Genomic DNA, 17,769 nt, shown 5'->3' on the forward strand with positions numbered 1-17,769 from the left:
ATCATGTCTACAATTTGTCTTTCCCAACGGTCTATTAACATGTTGAAGACTTCTGGATGTAGACCCCACTCTCCCGGATGAAGATCGTGTCTGCTGAGGAAGTCTGCTTCCCAGTTGTCCACGCCCGGGATGAACACTGCTGACAGTGCTATCACGTGATTCTCCGCCCAGCGAAGAATCTTGGCAGCTTCTGCCATTGCACTCCTGCTTCTTGTGCCGCCCTGCCTGTTTACATGGGCGACCGCCGTGATGTTGTCCGACTGAATCAACACCGGCTTTCCTTGCAGGAGAAGTTCCGCCTGGCTTAGAGCATTGTAGATTGCTCTTAGTTCCAGAATGTTTATGTGAAGAGACTTTTCCAGACTCGTCCATACTCCCTGGAAGTTTCTTCCTTGTGTGACTGCTCCCCAGCCTCTCAGGCTGGCGTCCGTGGTCACCAGGATCCAATCCTGAATGCCGAATCTGCGGCCTTCTAATAGGTGAGCCTTCTGCAACCACCACAGAAGTGACACCCTTGTCTTTGGTGACAGGGTTATTCGCAGGTGCATCTGCAGATGCGACCCTGACCATTTGTCCAACAGATCCCTTTGGAATATTCTTGCATGGAATCTGCCGAATGGAATTGCTTCGTAAGAAGCCACCATTTTTCCCAGGACTCTTGTGCATTGATGTACTGACACTTTTCCTGGTTTTAGGAGGTTCCTGACCAGATCGGATAACTCCTTGGCTTTTTCCTCTGGAAGGAAAACCTTTTTCTGAACCGTGTCCAGAATCATTCCTAGGAACAGCAGACGAGTTGTCGGGATTAAATGGGATTTTGGAATATTCAGAATCCACCCGTGTTGTCTTAGCACCTCTTGAGATAGTGCTAAAGCTGTCTCCAGCTGTTCTCTGGACCTTGCCCTTATTAGGAGATCGTCCAAGTATGGGATAACTAATACGCCTTTTCTTCGAAGAAGAATCATCATCTCGGCCATTACCTTGGTAAAGACCCGAGGCGCCGTGGACAATCCGAACGGCAGCGTCTGAAACTGATAGTGACAGTTTTGAACAATGAACCTGAGGTACCCCTGGTGTGCGGGGTAAATCGGAACGTGTAGATACGCATCCTTGATGTCCAAGGATACCATAAAGTCCCCTTCTTCCAGGTTCGCTATCACTGCTCTGAGTGACTCCATCTTGAACTTGAACTTTTTTATGTAGAGGTTCAAGGACTTCAGATTTAGAATAGGCCTTACCGAGCCATCCGGCTTCGGTACCACAAATAGAGTGGAATAATACCCCTTTCCTTGTTGTAATAGGGGTACTTTGACTATCACCTGCTGAGCGTACAGCTTGTGAATGGCTTCCAACACCCTCTCCCTTTCGGAAGAGACGGTTGGTAAGGCAGACTTCAGGAAACGATGAGGAGGATCCGTCTCTAATTCCAACCTGTACCCCTGAGATATTATCTGCAGGATCCAGGGGTCTACCTGCGAGTGAGCCCACTGCGCGCTGTAATTTTTGAGACGGCCCCCCACTGTCCCCGAGTCCGCTTGAGAGGCCCCAGCGTCATGCTGAGGTTTTTGCAGGAGCCGGGGAGGGCTTCTGTTCCTGGGAAGGAGCTGCCTGTTGGTGTCTCTTCCCTCTTCCTCTGCCTCGTGGCAGGTACGACAAGCCCTTTGCTCTCTTATTTTTGTAGGAGCGAAAAGGAGCGAAAAGGCTGCGGTTGAAAGGTCGGTGCCTTTCTCTGTTGGGGAGTGACTTGAGGTAAAAAAGTGGATTTCCCGGCAGTAGCCGTGGCCACCAAGTCTGATAGACCAACTCCAAATAACTCCTCCCCTTTATACGGCAAAACCTCCATGTGACGTTTTGAATCCGCATCGCCTGTCCACTGTCGTGTCCATAAGGCTCTTCTGGCTGAAATGGACATAGCACTCACCCGAGATGCCAGTGTGCAAATATCCCTCTGTGCATCACGCATATAGATAAATGCATCCTTTATTTGTTCTAACGACAGTAAAACATTGTCCCTATCTAGGGTATCAATATTTTCAATCAGGGATTCTGACCAAACTACTCCAGCACTGCACATCCAGGCAGTTGCTATAGCTGGTCGTAGTATAACACCTGCATGTGTGTATATATTCTTTTGAATAACTTCCATCTTTCTATCTGATGGATCCTTAAGTGCGGCCGTCTCAGGAGAGGGTAACGCCACTTGTTTGGATAAGCGTGTGAGCGCCTTGTCCACCTTAGGGGGTGTTTCCCAGCGCGCCCTAACCTCTGGCGGGAAAGGGTATAATGCCAATAACTTTTTTTGAAATTATCAACTTTTTATCAGGAGCAACCCACGCTTCATCACACACGTCATTTAATTCTTCTGATTCAGGAAAAACTGTTTGTAGTTTTTTCACACCATACATAATACCCTGTTTTACGGTATCTGTAGTATCAGCTAAATGTAACGTCTCCTTCATTGCCAAAATCATATAACGTGTGGCCCTACTGGAAAATACGTTTGAATTTCTACCGTCGTCACTGGAATCAGTGCCTGTGTCTGGGTCTGTCACGTAATTCCACAAATAAAGGCATCCATTCTGGTGTCGACCCCCTGGGGGGTGACATCTGCATATTTGGCAATTGCTCCGCCTCCACACCAATATCGTCCTCATACATGTCGACACCACGTACCGACACACACCGCAAACTCACAGGGAATGCTCTAATGAAGACAGGACCCACTAGCCCTTTTGGGGAGACAGAGGGAGAGTCTGCCAGCACACACCACAAAGCGCTATATATACAAGGGATATCCTTATATTAAGTGCTCCCTTATAGCTGCTTTAATATATATATATATAGCCATTAATGTGCCCCCCCTCTCTGTTTTACCCTGTTTCTGTAGTGCAGTGCAGGGGAGAGACCTGGGAGCCGTTCTGACCAGCGAAGCTGTGACAGAAAATGGCGCCGTGTGCTGAGGAGATAGGCCCCGCCCCTTTTTCGGCGGGTTCTTCTCCCGCTATTTTTCCAGTCAGGCAGGGGTTAAATATCTCCATATAGCCCCTATGGGCTATATGTGAGGTATTTTTAGCCTTGTATAAGGTTTATATTTGCCTCTCAGAGCGCCCCCCCCCAGCGCTCTGCACCCTCAGTGACTGCCCAGTGAAGTGTGCTGAGAGGAAAATGGCGCACAGCTGCAGTGCTGTGCGCTACCTTATGAAGACTGAGGAGTCTTCAGCCGCCGGTTTCCGGACCTCTTCACGCTTCAGCATCTGCAAGGGGGTCGGCGGCGCGGCTCCGGGACCGGACTCCACGGCTGGGCCTGTGTTCGATCCCTCTGGAGCTAATGGTGTCCAGTAGCCAAGCAGCAAATCCACTCTGCATGCAGGTGAGTTTACTACTTTCCCCCTAAGTCCCACGTTGCAGTGATCCTGTTGCCAGCAGGACTCACTGTAAAGAAAAAAACCTAAACTAAACTTTCTCTAAGCAGCTCTTTAGGAGAGCCACCTAGATTGCACCCTTCTCGTTCGGGCACAAAATCTAACTGGAGTCTGGAGGAGGGTCATAGGGGGAGGAGCCAGTGCACACCACCTGACCTAGTAAAGCTTTACTTTTTTGTGCCCTGTCTCCTGCGGAGCCGCTATTCCCCATGGTCCTTTCAGGAACCCCAGCATCCACTTAGGACGATAGAGAAAAGGACAATAAGCTGAGGTGAGTGGATATTATACACGCCACGGGCAGGTGTCACATAAGACACAACACAGGCCACACAGGATCACACACATTGTAATAAGTACGTGTGTGCGCCGCCATCTTGTCCCTGCGCCATGCCGCCGGCAGCATGAGGGGGGGAGGGGATCCTCATTCCCGCCACAGACCACGGCCCAGCGGCGGGTGGGGTTGGAGGGGGAGAGGGAGGGGCCGCACGTGACGCCGCCACCGCCTCCTCTCGCGAGAGCCCCGTCTCCAGCACGCCGCACAGCGCGGCTCCCGCGAGATCTCCGTCCGGTGACGTCAGGCGGGGTTAGGCCTCCGGTGGGCGGAGTCAGTGCTGCTGCTGCTGCCGGCGCCATCTTCTCTCGCTCTCACCTCACACACGCACACGGAGAGCTGCTCCCCTGACATGGCCGACTACTCCACCGTACCTCCCCCCAGCGGGGGCTCCGCCGCCGGGGTCAACGACGCCTTCAAGGACGCGCTCCAGCGGGCGAGACAGGTGAGGCGAGCAGGGGGGAGAGAGGCCGCGGAGACCTTCACACGCGTGGCGTGGGCCTGGCGGACCGCGTGCTCCCGCTCTGGTGACCGCGCGTCCCGCTCCGGGGCCCGCCCGCGATGCCATGTACTATCCCCGGGCCCGCCCGCGATGCCATGTACTATCCCCGGGCCCGCCCGCGATGCCATGTACTATCCCCGGGCCCGCCCGCGATGCCATGTACTATCCCCGGGCCCGCCCGCGATGCCATGTACTATCCCCGGGCTCGCCCGCGATGCCATGTACTATCCCCGGGCCCGCCCGCGATGCCATGTACTATCCCCGGGCCCGCCCGCGATGCCATGTACTATCCCCGGGCCCGCCCGCGATGCCATGTACTATCCCCGGGCCCGCCCGCGGTGCCATGTACTATCCCCGGGCCCGCCCGCGGTGCCATGTACTATCCCCGGGCCCGCCCGCGGTGCCATGTACTATCCCCGGGCCCGCACTTTCCAGGGCTCCGTGTCCCGCATCTTCCATGTGGCTTCCCTGTTACCCTGGTATTGCGGGGGATGGTGGAGGGGTCCCGCGTACTGGGGAGATAGGCTCCGGAGAGGAGATCCCGGGATTGGGGGGCGACGGGAGAGGAGATCCCGGGATTGGGGGGCGACGGGAAAGGAGATCCCGGGATTGGGGGGCGACGGGAAAGGAGATCCCGGGATTGGGGGGCGACGGGCTCCGGAGAGGTGATCCCGGGATTGGGGGGCGACGGGCTCCGGAGAGGAGATCCCGGGATTGGGGGGCGACGGGCACCGGAGAGGAGATCCCGGGATTGGGGGGCGACGGGCACCGGAGAGGAGATCCCGGGATTGGGGGGCGACGGGCACCGGAGAGGAGATCCCGGGATTGGGGGGCGACGGGCACCGGAGAGGAGATCCCGGGATTGGGGGGCGACGGGCACCGGAGAGGAGATCCCGGGATTGGGGGGCGACGGGCACCGGAGAGGAGATCCCGGGATTGGGGGGCGACGGGCACCGGAGAGGAGATCCCGGGATTGGGGGGCGACGGGCACCGGAGAGGAGATCCCGGGATTGGGGGGCGACGGGCACCGGAGAGGAGATCCCGGGATTGGGGGGCGACGGGCACGGGAGAGGAGATCCCGGGATTGGGGGGCGACGGGCTCTGGAGAGGTGATCCCGGGATTGGGGGGCGACGGGCACCGGAGAGGAGATCCCGGGATTGGGGGGCGACGGGCACCGGAGAGGAGATCCCGGGATTGGGGGGCGACGGGCACCGGAGAGGAGATCCCGGGATTGGGGGGCGACGGGCACCGGAGAGGAGATCCCGGGATTGGGGGGCGACGGGCACGGGAGAGGAGATCCCGGGATTGGGGGGCGACGGGCACGAGAGAGGAGGGGTCTCTGATATTGGGGGATGGGCTCCTCAGTAGACACTATTTTAGGGGGCTCCCCAGTGGCAAGTCCCTGGTATTGGGGTTGATGGGGTACAATTTGCTTTCTTGGGTCCCTGGCATTGGGGTGTATGTGGCATTGTGGGGCTGCTGGCATGGCATGGATGGCATTGTGGGGCAGCTGGCACGGCATGGTGGCATTGTGGGGCCGCTGGCATTGTGGGGTGGGACACCTTACCGGCTATGTATATTTGTGTACTCCTAATATCGTTGCTGCCCCTGACACTCCGCAGTAAGCCTGTAGACCCCCAGTTTTATCTGACCCCCTCATCTAGTCTGGTACCAGTGCTATTGTATGTGGCACACAGCTACGTGGTACAGGACAGGGTGACACCAGGTGGCGGGCACCGCGTGAAAAGGGTAACATCACTCTTGTCTCTCCTCAGATGGCATGTACCAGTGAGAGGTACACAATGTCCCCTGTAGAAGAGTTCTGCTTTATGTAGCACATGTCTTGTACCGTAAATGCCCAGTGCTCTGCATCCACATGTTCCGTGAGCGCTCCTGTGTTCTGTATGTAGTAGGCGAGCCAGGGCTGCTGCGTGGAAGTGTTACTAGGCCGATGAATGCATGGGGAAGGCTCAGTGCAACCTCTTATCAATGTAGAGCAATTCTGTCTGCATTTCACGTACACTTTCCAGAGACGTTCTCAATGGGTTTCCGACTCTGCTGTTCAATGAGTATAAAGGTTCAAGCATATGGGGGAAAATTATGAATTGGCAAATGGCCTGGGAATATAGCATAAAGGGAGCTTTAAGTTTGAAAAAAAAAATACATTCGCTTGATTGTGGGTTAGTTTATCGGATGGATCACTTTCTCTGGAAATTAAGATCTAATCAGTCCTGTTCTGTTACAGATTGCTGCGAAGATCGGAGGTGATGCCGGGCCAACCATCAATTCAAACGACTATGGCTTTAGCGGGCAGAAGAGGCCGCTTGATGACGGAGGTGTGTGTGTGGGTTTTCCCTCCTTTCACATGTACATTACTATTGTGTCCTGTGTTACTATGCATTGGGCACAGTGTGCACAGCAGGAAGTGGCTGCAGTCTCCTGTTCCTCATTCTCTAGCGCTGGATACAGACACTTCCTGTTTGCATTTAGCTTAGTGCATTCTCCAGTTTATGACTGTCTTATCTGAGGGCACTGCGCTCTGTGTGTACGCCCTTACATAAAATGCTAGTAAATGTTGGTAAGGACAGTCAATCGTAAGCTGCAATATTTTAGACAATGGCTTGTATAAATGAAGCAATATTTATAGACGTGCAGTCATTGAATGTTTCTGCTTGTTGGCTCTTGGGGATCTATGTATGAATAATCGCTGCAATGTCTTTAGCATTAGTATGTTCCTGAAAACACTTAACGTGTACATTTTATTGGTAGGACTTATATGTGAGACACCTGTAAATCAGGATTAGTAGTGGTTATGGGGAGGGGATTCAGCTGTTTCCCATTCAGCTGCCTCTAGATGGCGCCTAACAAAGCTATTCAATTGTTGCTCCATGCAGATGCTGAGACAAATTTCTTCTCGCAGCCTCCTAAGGTGGCAAGAAGCAATGTGTAGGAAGTCTGTGGTTTAGTTGCCCAACTGGCACATTTAGGTGCCATAACCATGTCTGTAGATGGGTTGAGTCAGTAGACGCGTCTAAATCCAATCGGTTTTGGTATGAAAACGAATTTCCCTCTTAAGCGTTAACTTCAGACCGTTTCTTATGGCAGGGTATATGTGTATATTCTCTCATACTAGCCAGTGGTTCCCTGTGCATTTACCTCACCGCACGTCACTGATACCTTTGCCCTGTTACAATACTGATTTACCAAAGTGAATTCATCTTTAAAAATGTACTACTCGCCCGCCCTGTCTAGTTCAGCAGCGGTCCATGCTGCTTTTTCCTGTCTCAGCCACAGCCGCTAGGTTTTACTGTCATTACATGCTGCTGAACAGAACGCTGGGTGATATGCAGAAATATGCTGCAGAGACAGCTCATATCGTGTTGCTCAAATTTCCCATTGTCTCCACACCTATGGTGGCATATCCTGAGCAACAGTTTTGGCATGGCCAAATAGCAAAACTGTGGCAGGGCATGCTGGGATGTGTAGTTCTAAAGCAGCCGGAAGGCCACTTATTGCCCACCCCTGGTACAGATGCTTTCCGTGGATCAATGTGTATAGTCTACTTGCGGCTACCTCCAGCAGCGGGCCTTGCTGTAGCCTTCCCCCTTCAGGGCTACCTTTAGGTCAGTGTAGAGTAGCCGGTGTCAGCTGCTATTGGAAGGGTCTGTAAAGCCAGGCAGAAGCAATCACTGGTTAAATGCCGCTCCTCTGACCGTATGATTTGCAGGGGTTTATACAGCATCACCAGCAGGTGGTCTCGTACTGTCTACATGAATGTGAATTGTTGCTGAATGTCAAATAATTTTTGATGTTTTAGATCAACCAGAGGCAAAGAAAGTTGCTCCTACAAATGACTGTAAGTACTGTCATTAATCTGCATGTGCTTAACATTCCTTTATGAACAACCTGGCATAGGATTCAACATTTGGTGTAATGTAAACATTTGTTTTCTTTCTCAAAGCATTCGCCCCTCCGATGCCCTCCATGCACCAGCAACAGAGGTGAGTAGTGTATGCAGCTTATATCCTCACCTATTACCATGTCATGTTAACCCTGATTATCGCATTTATTTTTTGGGGTTATTCAAGAACAAATTGATTGTAAAATTCCTGTTGCAGTATTGTCCCTGGCTTCTATAGAAATGAATTTCCTACTATACAGTTCACCTCTGTTAGCTAGATGCCAGGTGTCTATCTGTATGGGCATTCATTTGATACTTGTCTGGATGCAGTTTCCCACTTCATGGTGGAATTTAATTGTTTTATTGGGCACCGACAGCTATTCAATTGTCTTGCAGATTTCTGCTTGCTCCCCTCCTGAGGTGGCAGCATCCAAATCGCAGTTTCAGCTGCGAGTCCTATAGTTTAGACTTTATGCAGCCAAACCCAGCGCATTTGGGTGCGATAATTGCAGTGTGTAATGGGCACCTGCAGTACTCTTGCCCACTGGAAAAATAATCAAATGGTGTCAGTAAGCCATTGAATGCCCTCCCCCCCCTCCCTCAGATCCTAGTATTAAAGCTTTGAATGTTAGTGACAGTGTTTGCTTTTTTCAGGTCTGTTCTTACTGAAGAATACAAGGTTCCAGATGGAATGGTGGGATTCAGTGAGTATAACATAACTCGCCCAAGTGGTGTCTTTGTGATTTTTTATTTTATTTTATTTATTTTTTAATTTTCTTCCTTTCTGTGTTAGTAATTGGCAGAGGCGGAGAACAGATATCGCGCATTCAGCAAGAATCCGGATGTAAGATACAAATCGCTCCTGGTAATTTGACTTAAGATTTATTTTTGAAAATGAGAATGTAGTGGACATTTTTGTAAGGGTGTTAGTCTGTCAGATTACTGTAGGAAATGAAATGCAGTCTTACTCCTAATTAATTTATATACTGCATTCTTCCCAGCAACTCAGGTTTCACTATTAAGGCACCTATTTATCTTTCCATAATAATAATTATTTGGCAAATGGTCCTGACGCTAATAAAAGGCAACAACCCTCTAAAGCAGTGATGGCTAACCTTGACACTCCAGCTGTTGAACTACACATCCCAGCATGCCCTGCATCAGTTTTAGCAAGGCCAAATAGGAAAACTGTAGCAGGGCATGCTGGGATGTTTAGTTCAACAGCTGGAGTGTCAAGGTTAGCCATCGCTGCTCTAAAGGGTACTTGCACTTGTTAAGCATCACAGTAGTAGTCCCTATAGCTGTCTGTGGACCGTGTAATAGTCCCGTACAGATGGAGCCATCTTTATCTTGTCTTGTAATAGGATTACGTGAGCCAGGGCAGTCAGACTTAATCCCCTGCTGTATTCTCTCTGTATTGTATTGCATCTGAGAACAATAGATGAAAGGCTTATGCTAATAAACCATGGTGCACCTAGGCGCAGCAGAGAAGCCAAGATAAGCATGGCTCCATCTGTATATAGAGCTCCCAAAAGTTCATCCTTTCGCACCTTGATCATGTTTGCTAACGCCAACATTAACCCTCTTCAGCAGTTATCTTCAGAGAGGGATTTCCTCCCTCTCAATCAGAACCAGGTAGTAAATACTCGCACTCTGCCGGGACATGTTAATCTCGTGCATTGTTCATTGCCCTGATATGCAGTGAAGAAGATTGTAACATTTTGGCTTTTACGTATATATGAATAAATAGGTCTCTTAGCACTTTGAGTGGTAGAAAGAAAAATTGCAAATCCCACAAAAATCCTTATTAGTAGCAGTTGTTGAGGGCTTGGGAGAAAATTACAGTGATAATTGTCCCTTCTATATGGTTTTCCTGTGGGGTAATTGCGTTGGTTTAACTGTGTGGTCCATTTCAGATAGCGGCGGCATGCCTGACCGATCCTGCATGTTAACCGGTACCCCTGATTCAGTCCAGTAAGTAGAACATTCAATGTACTTGCTTGATCTAGTTGCTGTCAGTTGCGTATAAGTGACACTGATTTTATTTTGAAGAGGGGCGAAGAGGCTTCTCGATCAGATTGTTGAAAAGGGAAGGCCGACACCAGGATACCATCATGGAGACGGCCCAGGAAATGCTGTTCAGGAAATCATGATCCCAGCCAGTAAAGCCGGCCTGGTTATTGGAAAAGGAGGAGAGACAATCAAACAACTTCAGGTATGGCCGATAAGCCTTTTGCCCGTTGCTTAGCTACTAAGCCAATGATTAGTTGCTGAGACACGTCATTTACCTTTCATTTCAGGAACGTGCAGGGGTTAAAATGGTGATGATTCAAGATGGACCCCAGAACACGGGATCAGACAAGCCATTACGAATTACAGGGGATCCATACAAAGTGCAGGTAATAAATCAACTAATCAGGGCTACATGATGCTAGTTAAACAATGCGGAAAATGACGGACTTCAACATGCGTTTCTTTACAGCAAGCAAAGGATATGGTATTAGAATTAATACGTGACCAGGGAGGTTTCAGAGAAACCAGGAATGAGTATGGCTCAAGAATAGGCGGAAACGAAGGGATAGATGTAAGTATTCCTGCTGAACGCCCATTTCCTATGGCACTGGCCCATGCCACACACAATAATTATCTGTATGCGACCATTTGCATGCTTACTGATGCATTTTCCATTTGCACACTACATTTACTATTAACACTTACTATGATATAATGAACAGCTACGTACACCAGAAAGTACTACAGGCACCCTCCAGGGCAGACATTGCATTATATGGTCTGTGTTTTTGTGTATTAAGGTCCCAATACCGCGGTTTGCAGTTGGAATTGTAATAGGAAGAAATGGAGAAATGATCAAGAAAATCCAGAATGATGCAGGTGTTAGGATACAGTTTAAACCAGGTGTGTATCTCTGTGATGCCTACCAGATGTGGGCAATAAGCATCCCTCCAGCTGCTGTGAGACTACACATCCCAGCAAGCCCTGTCACGATATTGCTTACACTGTGGCAGGGCATGCTTTGATTTGTAGTGTAACGGCACGCACTTTATGATTTTTTTGGCTGCAGATGATGGTTCAACTCCAGAAAGAATAGCTCAGATCACCGGCCCCCCGGACAGATGTCAGCACGCAGCGGAGATTATCACAGATCTACTGCGCAGTGTACAGGTTTGCTTTCTTTTCCTCCCGATTAATTGTAAAGGTGTCCACAGAGCACTGTGGGGTCCAAGTAGTGGTTTCATACATGGGAAGGAGGAAGCATGCACTTCTGGAATGTCCTTTACAATATCTGAACCTTTAATGGGGTGAATTGGAACACAACAGAACTGTGAAGCCCTTTATAGATTGTTGGGGGTATGTTTTACTTAAGTGCAGCTTTAAAGAAGAGGAGACGCCCATAGTAACCAATTAGTCTATTTTCTCTGACGTCCTAAGTGGATGCTGGGACTCCGTAAGGACCATGGGGAATAGCGGCTCTGCAGGAGACGAAGCACAAAAGTAGAGCTTTAGGATCAGGTGGTGTGCACTGGCTCCTCCCCCCATGACCCTCCTCCAAGCCTCAGTTAGATTTTTGTGCCCGAACGAGAAGGGTGCAGGCTAGGTGGCTCTCCTGAGCTGCTTAGAAGTAAAGTTTAAATAGGTTTTTTATTTTCAGTGAGACCTGCTGGCAACAGGCTCACTGCATCGAGGGACTAAGGGGAGAAGAAGCGAACTCACCTGCGTGCAGAGTGGATTGGGCTTCTTGGCTACTGGACATTAGCTCCAGAGGGACGATCACAGGTACAGCCTGGATGGGTCCCGGAGCTGCGCCGCCGGCCCCCTTACAGATGCTGAAGAGTGAAGAGGTCCAGAAATCGGCGGCAGAAGACGTTCCTGTCTTCATTAAGGTAGCGCACAGCACTGCAGCTGTGCGCCATTGCTCCCAGCACACTTCACACTGCGGTCACTGAGGGTGCAGGGCGCTGGGGGGGGGGGCGCCCTGGGCAGCAATGTAAATACCTCCTATGGCAAAAAATACATCACATATAGCCCCTGGGCTATATGGATGTATTTAACCCCTGCCAGTTTTCCAGATAAAAGCGGGAGAAGAGCCCGCCGAGAAGGAGGCGGGGCCTATCTCCTCAGCACACGGCGCCATTTTCCCACACAGCTCCGCTGGTAGGAAGGCTCCCAGACTCTCCCCTGCACTACAGAAACAGGGTACAACAGAGAGGGGGGGCACTTATTTGGCTAAAAATATATATAAGCAGCTATAAGGGATAGACACTTATTATAAGGTTGTCCCTATACAGTTTATAGCGCTTTGGTGTGTGCTGGCAAACTCTCCCTCTGTCTCCCCAAAGGGCTAGTGGGGTCCTGTCCTCTATCAGAGCATTCCCTGTGTGTCGGTACGTTTGTGTCGACATGTATGAGGAGAAAAATGATGTGGAGACGGAGCAGATTGCCTGTAATAGTGATGTCACCCCCTAGGGGGTCGACACCTGAGTGGATGTACTGTTGAAAATTACGTGACAGTGTCAGCTCTGTATAAAGACAGTGGTTGACATGAGACAGCCGGCTACTCAGCTTGTGCCTGTCCAAACGTCTCATAGGCCGTCAGGGGCTTTAAAGCGCCCGTTACCTCAGATGGCAGATACAGACGCCGACACGGATACTGACTCCTGTGTCGACGGTGAAGAGACAACCGTGATTTCCAATAGGGCCACACGTTACATGAGGCAAGGGAAAATGTTTACACATTTCTGATAATGAGTACCACCAAAAAGGGGTATTATGTTTGGTGAGGAAAAACTACCTGTAGTTTTCCTGAATCTGAGAAATAAAATGAGGTGTGTGATGATGCGTGGGTTTCCCCCCGATAACAATTGATAATTTCTAAAAAGTTATTGGCAGTATACCTTTTCCCGCCAGAGGTTAGGGTGCGTTGGGAAACACCCCCTAGGGGGGATAAGGCGCTCACACGCTTGTAAGAACAAGGGCTCTACCCTCTCCTGAGATGGCCGCCCTTAAGGATCCTGCTGATAGAAAGCAGGAGGGTATCCTAAAATGTATTTACACACATACTGGTGTTATACTGCGACCAGCAATCGCCTCAGCCTGGATGTGCAGTGCTGGGTTGGCGTGGTCGGATTCCCTGACTGGAAATATTGATATCCTAGATAAGGACAGTATATTATTGCCTATAGAGCATTTAAAATATATGCGAGATGCACAGCGGAATATTGCCGACTGGCATCAAGTATAAGTGCGTTGTCCAATTCTACCAGTAAAGTGGTCAGGTGAGGCGGATTCCAAACGGCATTTGGAAGTATTGCCTTAAAAAAAGGCATTTGGGGTCGGTCTTTCAGACCTGGTGGCCACGGCAACAGCTGGGATATCCACGTTTGTACCCCAGGTCGCCTCTCAAAATAAGACGCAGTATTATCAGGCGCAGTCCTTTGTTGGCAAGCGGACAAAAGGTTCCTCTTTTCTGCTCGTGACAGAGGGAGAGGAAAAAGGCTACAGAGATGAGCCAGTTCCCAGGAACAGAAACCCTTTCCCGCCTCTGCCAAGCCCTCAGTATGATGCTAGGGCTTTACAAGCTCAGGCACGGTGGGGGCCCGTTCTCAATGAATTTCAGTGCGCAGTGGGCTCACTCGCAAGTAGACCCCTGGATCCTTCAGGTAATATTTCAGGGGTACAAATTGGAATTCGAGGCGTCTCCCCCTCGCTGTTTCCAAAAGTCGGTTTTACCGACGTCTCCCTCTGACAGGGAGGCAGTTTTGGAAGCCATTCACAAGCTGTATTCCCAGCAGGTGATAATCAAGGTACCCCTCCTGCAAAAGGAAACGGGGTATTATTCCACACTATTGTGGTACCGAAGCCAGACGGCTCGGTGAGACCGATTCTAAATCTAAAATCTTTGAATACAGCGGTTCAAATTCAAGATTGAGTCACTCAGAGCAGTGATTGCGAACCTGGAAGAAGGGGACTACATGATGTCTCGGGACATCAAGGATGCTTACCTTCATGTCAAAAAATTTGCCCTTCTCACCAAGGGTACCGCAGGTTATGGTACAGAACTGTCACTATCAGTTCAGACGCTGCCGTAGGGATGGTCCACGGCACCCCGGGTCTTTACTAAAGTAAGGACCGAAATGATGATGATCCTTCGAAGGAAGGGAATTTTAGTTATTCTTTACTTGGACGATTCCCTGATAAGGGTAAGATCCAGGGAACAGTTGGAGGTCAGTGTAGCACTATCTCAGGTAGTGTTGCGGCAGCACGATTGGTTTCTCAATATTCCAAAATCGCAGCTGGTTCCGACGACTTGTCTTCTGTTCCTAGGGATGATCCTGGACACAGTCCAGAAAGAAGGTGTATCTCCCGGAGGAGAAAGCCAGGGAGTTATCCGAGCTAGTCAGGAACCTCCTAAAACCGAGCCAAGTCTCGGTGCATCAATGCACAAGGGTTCTGTGTAAAAATGGTGGCTTCCTACGAAGCAATCCCATTTGGCAGATTCCACGCAAGGACTTTCCAGTGGGACCTACTGGAAAAATGGTCCGGGTCGCATCTTCAGATGCATCAGCGGATAACCCTGTCACCAAGGACAGGGGTATCCCTCCTGTGGTGGTTGCAGAGTGCTCATCTTCTAGAGGGCCGCAGATTCGGCATTCAGGACTGGGTCCTGGTGACCACGGATGCCAGCCTGCGAGGCTGGGGAGCAGTCACACAGGGAAGGAATATCCAGGGCTTATGGTCAAGCCTGGAGACATCACTTCACATAAATATCTGAAGCTAAGGGCCATTTACAATGCTCTAAGCTTAGCAAGACCTCTGCTTCAAGGTCAGCCGGTGTTGATCCAGTCGGACAACATTACGGCAGTCACCCACGTAAACAGACAGGGTGCCACAAGAAGCAGGAGGGCAATGGCAGAAGCTGCAAGGATTCTTCGCTGGGCGGAAAACCATGTGATAGCACTGTCAGCAGTATTCATTCCGGGAGTGGACAACTGGGAAGCAGATTTCCTCAGCACGACCTCCACCCGGGAGAATGGGAACTTCACCCAGAAGTCCTCCACATGATTATAAACCGTTGGGAAAAACTCGACAGGTATTGCGCCAGGTCAAGGGACCCTCAATCAATAGCTGTAAAGGCTCTGGTAACACCGTGGGTGTACCAATCAGTGTATGGGTTCCCTCCTCTGCCTCTCATACCCAAGGTACTGAGATTGATAAGATGGAGAGGAGTAAGCACTATATTCGTGGATTCGGATTGGCCAAGAAGGACTTGGTAACCGGAACTTCAAGAGATGCTCACGGAGGATCCGTAGCCTCTACCTCTAAGAAGGGACCTGCTCCAGCAAGGACCCTGTCTGTTCCAAGACTTACCGCGGCTGCGTTTGACGGCATGGCGGTTGAACGCCGGATCCTGAAGGAAAAAGGCATTCCGAATGAAGTCATCCCTATCCTGATCAAAGCCAGGAAGGATGTAACCGCAAAACATTATCACCGCATTTGGCGAAAATATGTTGCGTGGTGCGAGGCCAGTAAGGCCCGACGGAGGAAATTCGACGATTCCTACATTTCCTGCAAACAGGAGTGTCTATGGGCCTGAAATTGGGGTCCATTAAGGTTCAAATTTCGGCTCTCTCAATTTTCTTCCAAAAAGAACTAGCTTCAGTCCCTGAAGTTCAGACGTTTGTAAAAGGGGTACTGCATATACAGTCTCCTTTGGTGCCTTCAGTGGCACCTTGGGATCTCAATGTAGTTTTTGGGTCCCAAAAGTCACATTGGTTTGACCCACTTAAATCTATGGAGTTAAAATATATCTCTCAGGAAAAGTGGTCATGCTGTTGGCTCTGGCCTGGGCCAGGCGCGTGTCAGAATTGGCGGCTTTATCCTGTAAAAGCCCTTATCTGATTTTCCATTCGGACAGGGCGGAATTGAGGACTCGTCCTCAGTTTCTCCCTAAGGTGGTTTCAGCGTCCACCTGAACCAACCTATTGTGGTGCCTGCAGCTACTAGGGACTTGGAGGACTCCAAGTTGCTAGACGTTGTCAAGGCCGGAAAATATGTTTCCAGGACGGCTGGAGTCAGAAAATCTGACTCGCTGTTCATCCTGTATGCACCCAACAAGCTGGGTGCTCCTGCTTCTAAGCAGACGATTGCTCGTTGGATTTGTAGTACAATTCAGCTTGCACACTCTGTGGCAGGCCTGCCACAGCCAAAATCTGTTAAAGCCCATTCCACAAGGAAAGTGGGCTCATCTTGGGCGGCTGCCCGAGGGGTCTCGGCTTTACAACTTTGCCGAGCAGCTACTTGGTCAGGGGCGAACACGTTTGCTAAATTCTACAAATTTGATACCCTGGCTGAGGAGGACCTGGAGTTCTCTCATTCGGTGCTGCAGAGTCATCCGCACTCTCCCGCCCGTTTGGGAGCTTTGGTATAATCCCCATGGTCCTTACGGAGTCCCAGCATCCACTTAGGACGTCAGAGAAAATAAGAATTTACTTACCGATAATTCTATTTCTCGTAGTCCGTAGTGGAAGCTGGGCGCCCATCCCAAGTGCGGATTGTCTGCAATACTTGTATATAGTTATTGTTACAATAACATCGGGTTGTTTATTGTTGTGAGCTATCTTTCAGAGGCTCCTACGTTTTATCATACTGTTAACTGGGTTCAGATCACAAGTTGTGTGGTGTGGCTGGTATGAGTCTTACCCGGGATTCAAAATCCTTCCTTATTATGTACGCTCGTCCGGGCACAGTATCCTAACTGAGGCTTGGAGGAGGGTCATGGGGGAGGAGCCAGTGCACACCACCTGATCCTAAAGCTTTACTTTTGTGCCCTGTCTCCTGCGGAGCCGCTATTCCCCATGGTCCTTACGGAGTCCCAGCATCCACTACGGACTACGAGAAATAGAATTATCGGTAAGTAAATTCTTAATTTATCTATAGCTAGAATTCGGTTGCTATGGGCAACATCACTTTTGTAAGCCTGCACATTAGTAACTATACCCCTGAGTATCTGGAATTGAGGTCCTGTTTTGTAGCATAATGGACATCTAGGTATATAGTCTTGTTGTCCCTGCAATCTTTCTGTAACAAGAAACAAACTCCCCATTAGTGTGTGTACAATTGTGATCTTTTCTCCCTACAGTCCGGGAATGGTGGTGGACCCGGTGGTCCAGGTGGAAGGGGCAGGGGAAGAGGACAAGGCAACTGGAACATGGGCCCTCCGGGAGGGCTGCAAGAGTTTAACTTTGTTGTCCCCACTGTAAAAACTGGGCTCATAATTGGAAAAGGTAATTATTCTCACTGTATATAGTTTTTTATTTTATTTCTTGTTTAGGTTAAGCATGCTCAGCATTGTCATTCGTAAGCTGGGTACATAGTAGGACAGTATAGGCACAATTAGTCATTGCATTGACAAATCCATACATATCGTCTATGCCCGACCGCGGAATCGTCATCTTCTGGTCAGCCACACGGGTAACCAGAAGATATCACTTGTGGCCTGGTACAGTGTGTGCTGGCAGTCTGGCATGATCCGGGACAAAGGGAAATCGTCCCACACATTGCCAGTATTGCCCGTTGCCCCTGACGTTTGTTGCC

At 50.0% G+C, this 17,769-nt stretch overlaps 1 protein-coding gene across 8 annotated transcripts in view; it reads left to right on the forward strand.

Annotated features, from left to right (window-relative positions):
- Nucleotides 1-4,016: 4,016 nt before the first annotated feature.
- The window catches only part of FUBP1 (far upstream element binding protein 1), a 153,593-nt gene continuing 139,840 nt past the window's right edge, over nucleotides 4,017-17,769 (forward strand). For 3 of the 8 annotated variants that reach the window (XM_063939027.1, XM_063939026.1, XM_063939028.1), the window contains exons 1-13: nucleotides 4,018-4,198; nucleotides 6,502-6,592; nucleotides 8,074-8,112; nucleotides 8,218-8,257; nucleotides 8,812-8,861; nucleotides 8,951-9,022; nucleotides 10,074-10,131; nucleotides 10,210-10,372; nucleotides 10,458-10,556; nucleotides 10,640-10,741; nucleotides 10,971-11,073; nucleotides 11,240-11,340; nucleotides 17,315-17,459. In XM_063939027.1, coding sequence (XP_063795097.1) covers nucleotides 4,106-4,198; nucleotides 6,502-6,592; nucleotides 8,074-8,112; nucleotides 8,218-8,257; nucleotides 8,812-8,861; nucleotides 8,951-9,022; nucleotides 10,074-10,131; nucleotides 10,210-10,372; nucleotides 10,458-10,556; nucleotides 10,640-10,741; nucleotides 10,971-11,073; nucleotides 11,240-11,340; nucleotides 17,315-17,459 — 1,156 coding nt within the window. In that variant the 5' untranslated portion in view covers nucleotides 4,018-4,105. Of the gene's footprint in view, nucleotides 4,199-6,501; nucleotides 6,593-8,073; nucleotides 8,113-8,217; nucleotides 8,258-8,811; nucleotides 8,862-8,950; nucleotides 9,023-10,073; nucleotides 10,132-10,209; nucleotides 10,373-10,457; nucleotides 10,557-10,639; nucleotides 10,742-10,970; nucleotides 11,074-11,239; nucleotides 11,341-17,314; nucleotides 17,460-17,769 lie in introns of all 8 variants that reach the window. The other 5 variants (XR_010186544.1, XM_063939023.1, XM_063939024.1 and 2 more) reach the window with 4 other exon arrangements.

Source organism: Pseudophryne corroboree, chromosome 9, assembly GCF_028390025.1.
Source record: "Pseudophryne corroboree isolate aPseCor3 chromosome 9, aPseCor3.hap2, whole genome shotgun sequence".
NCBI classification, from domain to species: domain Eukaryota; kingdom Metazoa; phylum Chordata; class Amphibia; order Anura; family Myobatrachidae; genus Pseudophryne; species Pseudophryne corroboree.